The sequence below is a fragment of the Haliotis cracherodii genome, unplaced genomic scaffold (genome assembly GCF_022045235.1).
Source record: "Haliotis cracherodii isolate W230 unplaced genomic scaffold, xgHalCrac1.p SCAF_21, whole genome shotgun sequence".
Taxonomy (NCBI): Eukaryota; Metazoa; Mollusca; class Gastropoda; order Lepetellida; family Haliotidae; genus Haliotis; species Haliotis cracherodii.
This window is the reverse complement of record NW_027266277.1, coordinates 9973925-9979916: the sequence shown is the minus strand read 5'-3', so window position 1 is coordinate 9979916 and position 5992 is coordinate 9973925. Positions and strand designations below refer to the sequence as shown.

Here is a 5992-nt window from a genome sequence, read left to right as displayed (position 1 = left end):
TAACTGCTCCAGCAGTTGTTCATCAGTTAGTACTCGAGTTGCTCAGCGTCGGCAACCACAATGAAACACTGCAGGTACACGCATTCTATTTATAGGCATGCTGAAGAGGCACTACAGACAGCTCAAAGGAGACAAAAAAAAGAGGCAGAAGCATTGCCATGGTGTCTCAAGGGTTGCTGTGGTCGACGAATGGAGGTCATCGTTCAATGCACGCTGTTGATCGCCCAAAGGTGGCACAAGGGCGGCAGAAGCGTCGCCCATGATTGACGGGGAAATATTTCATCAGAACGCATCTGTTGCCTGGCGACCATTGAGCAACCACTGTGCCTTCATTCTGCAACAGCGGCAATGCTTGTGCCTCCCTTATGCCTCCATTGAGCCACCTTTGAGCAACCAACCTCCTCCGCGACCTCTGTGCGACTGTTTTGAACATTTTCAAAACTTGACGGCGACCATGGCGTTCGTGGCGATGCCTGAACCTCCTGTGTACTACATTTGAACGACCTAGGCAACAATTCTGCCTCATTTGAGCCTCCAACGCGACCTGGCAAATTTTATGGTCGCACACGGGAGGCACAAAGGTCGCCATCCTGAGGCCCCATAAGAAACAGGTTTCAGTTGGAACTATATTGACAAGTGTCACGGTAAGACTGACAATTCACTGACCTACTCGGGTTTGTCGCCAGGAATACAACCCTTGTGACAATCTGTGTAATGCAGAATGCTACAGCGTTGGGGAGTCTTCACATTCCTAGAAACGTTCTGGGTGGGTTCGCTGCCTGTGTTGCGTGTGGAGCGGGGAAAGGGACCTGAGCCTAACCAGCCTAACTATGCCAGGATCACACAAACCCTCTTTGCTGCATTTGTTTTAATATAATAATAATAATAATAATAATAATAATAATAATAATAATAATAAGGAGAATAATAATAATAAGAATAAGAATAATAATACATCTGAAACGTGGCAAGGTAGAAGAGGGATGATCAGTCAGTTTACTTGGAGGAGGAGTTAACCTATACGAACTTAGGGACAAACTCCAGAATGCCCAAATCAAGTTCAGAGCTGAACGCTCGCTGTAATAACTTGAAGTCTTTCTTTCTCAAATGAAGATTTCTTTATTTTTTCCTGTTTGCATTCTTTCTTTTCTTTACATTCTTTTCTTTTCCTTTTAGATAAATGTCTTTCTTTTCTTAACTAGAATCTGATTATTTTCAGATCGACTGAAATACAAATAAATAAACAATAATTACTATTTTGATCAAATGATGCATTAATGCAAATAATCATAATGACATTATAAATGAATTAACCTAATAAAATTGACTACCTTTCAGTGACATGAAATACTATGCAAGATGTAAACAAACGCTGAAAAACACTTTATGACTAAATAACTGCTCTAAAACATTTGTACACATGTAGATAATGTTAAAATAATATATATGACACAATTTGGCAAACTCACCATTGTTTTCAGACTCTTTTATCCTTAAAACCTTTTCTCATTTCTTTCATTCTCTCATGCATGCTGCATGCTTTTTGAATTAATACTTGCCAAAAACGAAATATGAGTTATATTTTAATACTTTGATAACAAACAAAGGAAATATGATTCTGAACTTTGAAAATAATAACTTAACAATTTTGACACGTACACACCGGCCTCCTAATTGTAGAATGAAATGAAACAATTATCTTAACTAAGAAACAATAACCCCCAAACACTCCTAAATAAACACTTAATTGTCAATATTCATGTGTTTACACTTTTACTTAGCACATCCTTTTGAAAGTTATGTTATGTTTGTATACAGCTCTACTAATTGTCTTCCATAACGAGACACAGTTTGTCAACAGGTCGCACAAGTTCTGCAGAAGCAGTCTTCACTTTTACAGTTCGCACAAGGTTTTTCCTGTCGTGATACAGTTCTGTTACTCTTGCAAGAGCCCACGCATTACGTGGTGTATTGTCCATATTTAGCACAATGTCTCCAATCTGAAGGTTTCTTTTGATCTGATTCCATGTTTGTTTCTGCTGCAATATTCTTGCTTCCATCTTTTCCAGAAGATGTTTGCAAGGTATTGTACTTGCTTCCATTGTCGACGGCTATAGATGTCCTCTTTCTTGAATGTTCCGGGAGGCATCTTTTCACCAGAACGTAGGTATAACAGATGGTTAGGAGTGAGCACAGATAGATCATGCACATCATATAACAGATCAGTGATGAGATGTGACAAGATGGAGTTCTTTCCTAAATGTCCAACAATCTTATAAGTCTCTTGATCAATGTTCAAGCGTGTTACACGAGATTTCTTGGGAAGAATGATTGGGTGCTTTTCGCTGAAGGAGATCTCTGCATTCTTGAGGCGTCCTCCAACATGAATGACGTCATCTTGAAGAAATGGATCCAACTTGTAGAGAGGGCTTGATTTATCAACTGTTGCAGAAGATCATTGTTCTTTCGAGAAATGTTGTGTCTGACAGTGTTGGACTAGGAGCTTTTCTGCATCTTCAAGGACTTGAACATTCAAGGTGAAGTTCACTTTCTTGGTGGAATGAGACTTGTTAACGCTCTGGCGCAAACATCTGATAGTTAAAATGATCCATGCTACTGCTCTTCTTAACTTTGTCCAGCTTGAGAAGTGGTTGATTAGAATGTCTAGGAAGCTATCCTTCTCCATGATGGTTGCATGAACACATTCCTTAAGTTCAAGATCATCTTCTTGAGGTTCTTGTTTGCTGTATTGCTTCGGCCAGTACTTGTGGTGCCGCCATAGGAATCTTGGTCCTCCCGTCCAATGCTGAATTTGCTGCTCATTATCAAGCTCGATGCCTCTTGAAGCTGGGTTCTCTTTAGATGACACATACCTCCATTGATCAATATCAGAACAGTCTCTTATCACAGCAATCCGGTTTGCTACAAAGGTTTTGAACCTGGCATTGGTGTTAAAGATACATCTCAACACTGACATGCTGTCCGTCCAGAAGAAAGTTGTGTCTACTTTGACCTGAAGTTCTTGAAGAATAAGTGATGACATGCGTACAGCTAGAGTAGCAGCAGTGAGTTCCATGCGTGGTACAGTGAGTTCCATGCGTGGTATGGTTGTCTTCTTTAACGGAGCAACCCTTGATTTAGACATTACCAGAGCACAATGGATCTCCTCATCTTCATTTACAAATCTGATGTAACCAACGACTCCATATCCTACATTGCTCGCGTCTGCAAAAAGGTGAAGTTGACATGATGTAACAAGTCCAAACCCCATAGGCTTGTAGCACCTTGGAATGTGGATATTTTCTAACAAGGAAAGATCTTTCAGCCATTGATGCCATATCTTCTGTATCTTTGAATCAACATCTTCATCCCAGTCTTTCTGTTCTTTATGCAGGTTTTGGAGCAACTGTTTTGAAATGAGTATGAAAGGAGCCATGAGTCCAAGAGGGTCATACACACTGCTAACAACAGACAGGATGCCACGTTTAGTGTCTGGTTTCAACTTGCTCTTTATCTTGAATCCAAGAGTGTCTGATTGCACAAACCAGTAGACTCCTAAAGCTCTTTCAGATGGAAGGTCTTCACAGTCCAAGTTCAAGTCTTTAACATCCTTTGCTCTTTCTTGAGGTGGGATTGATTTCATCACTGTAGAGCTGTTGGAGATCCACTTGGTAAGCCTGAAGCTGCCTTCACTGCACAAACTGGTAAGTTCTTTTACAGTTGATACTGCATTTTCTTCATTCAAATCGGATGCCAGACAATCATCTACATAGACGTTGTCAGTCCAACTTTTCTATAATTTCTGGGACAAACTTATCCTGACTGTCTCTTGCTGTTTGTTGTAAGGCAAAGGATGCACATGAAGCAGAAGATACAGCTCCAAAGATATGGACTAACATCCGATACACTTTAGGCTCTTTTCTACAATCTCTGTCCGGCCACCAGTAGAAGCGAAGGAAGTCATTGTCTTCATTTGGCACTCTGACTCGATAGTACATGGATTCGATATCACCCATGAAGGCAATGTTCTCCTGTCTATATCTCATTAGAACACCGAGGAGGCTGTTGCATAGATTGGGTCCTTGAAGCTAACTACTATTTAGGGAAACACCTTGGAATGTTGCTGAACAGTCAAAGACAACTCTTATTTTCCCTTGCTTGCGTGGATGGTACACCCCGTGGTGTGGGATAAACCATACTTTGCCTGGTTTACCTTTCAGTTCATCTTGAGGAACAATTTCAGCATATTCTTTGCTAAGGATGTCTTCCATGAACTTCTTATAGTCTTTATGTATTTGAGGGTTCATTGTAAATTTCTTCTTGAGTCCTCTCAAACGCTGTAAGGCTTGTTCACTGTTGTCAGGCATGATGACATCCTTGTCTCGAAAGGGCAGACTGACAACATAGTGTCCATCTTCTTTATGAATAGAGTTTGTCACTATCTTCATAAATTCTTTGTCCTCTTGTGACATTTCTTTTCTTTCTTCTGCTGCTTTCTCTGGAAAGTCATAGTTCATGCTGTCTTTCATCATAGTATTAATGTTCTGTAAATCTTCCATTGCGTTTATTGTTATGTCTGTTCTCATTGATGGAAATCTGTTTTCTTTTGCAAGTCTGAGGACATTCCAAAGTATCCATCCAAGCTTGGTTCTTGTTGCATGAGGACTTCCATCAGGACCGGTACGAATCTCTAGTGGTGCATAGGAATCTGGTACATTTCCCCCGATGAGGATATCTACACTTGCATCAATCTTAGGCAGATATATATCATTAAGGTGAGGCCATTTTTGAAGTCAGGTATGTGTTTCTCCAAAACTGGTATGTGTTCTTTGGAGTAAACGGTAGGTAGTGCGATCGTGTTCCTGGGGTCAAGGTCATGCACTTGTAAGCCATTCACTGCTTGCACTGAAGTGGTGTAGGGCTTCCCCATTGTATCAATAGTAATATCTATACTTTTCCCACTGCATTCAAATAATAGCAAGAGTACATTCCATGGCCCCGGCCTCCATAGCTTCACATGTTCCATCTTGTTCGGTACATGCACCAACCAGCTTTCTTTCAGTTTCATACACAACATGCAGGATTCCCTGATGATTTCTGTTACATCTCAAGCAGGTTACTGTCTTCTCACAGGACTTGCTCAAGTGACCATAACACAGACATCGAAAACACAATCCCCTTTTCTGAAGAAATGCCAGTCTATTCTTCAAAGTCTTTTTAACAATCTGATCACAAATCTGCAACTTATGAGAATTGCTGTTACAGTATATACACAAGGTCTGCTGACCTTCAGGCTTGCTTGACTGGGTGTTCTGAGTTGTATTCTCTACCATGTCTGTGCTGAAGGAAGGCTTGAATGATGATTGTGAAGCAATTCCTGCGTTTCTCTTTGGCTGTGGCTTTGTTCTGTCATCATTCCTCAGAGCATCTTTTCCATACATTGGATCTGTTGCTTTTCTTGCTTCTCTCTTCACAAACTTGACTAGGTTATGGAATGCTACAGTTCCTCCTGAATCCCTGATAGATATGACAATATTCCTCCACTTCTCATGGCAATGGAAAGGTAGTTTCATAACGAGCCTTCTGATGTTGTCAGGATACTGCAGGATCTTTACTGCTGTGATAGAGCTTATTGCTTTCTCACATTCTTGTAGGCATATTCATCCATGGATTTAGGGTTGTCTACTTTTACATTAGGCCATCCCAGTGCTTTCTTGACGAGAGCAGATGCAATAGCGTCTTCATTGCCGTATTGTTCATCAAGTTATTGCCATGCCTTTTGATACCCTTGACTGGCCTCCAGGTAACTATATCCGTTGACAATTTTCAGCGCTTCACCTAATGTGAACTGTTCTAGATACGACATCTTCTCATCTTCTGTTTCTGAGTTGACAACGATCTTCACCTTCAACTGACGCAATAAAGTAAAAGCCACAAATACTTATGCTGTACCCGTCCTTTCATATTCTTTTGGTGTTGTTGATTGGACGAA

At 40.7% G+C, this 5992-nt stretch overlaps 1 protein-coding gene across 1 annotated transcript; it reads right to left on the bottom strand.

Moving 5' to 3' along the window:
* Positions 1 to 2455: 2455 nt before the first annotated feature.
* LOC139471069 (uncharacterized) lies at positions 2456 to 5573 on the bottom strand. The gene is made up of 3 exons (XM_071253371.1): positions 5288 to 5573; positions 4214 to 4498; positions 2456 to 3765 (listed from the first exon to the last, which is right to left on the bottom strand). The coding sequence occupies exons 1-3, from the start codon at positions 5571 to 5573 to the stop codon at positions 2456 to 2458; spliced, it is 1881 nt and encodes a 626-aa protein (XP_071109472.1).
* Positions 5574 to 5992: the final 419 nt, after the last annotated feature.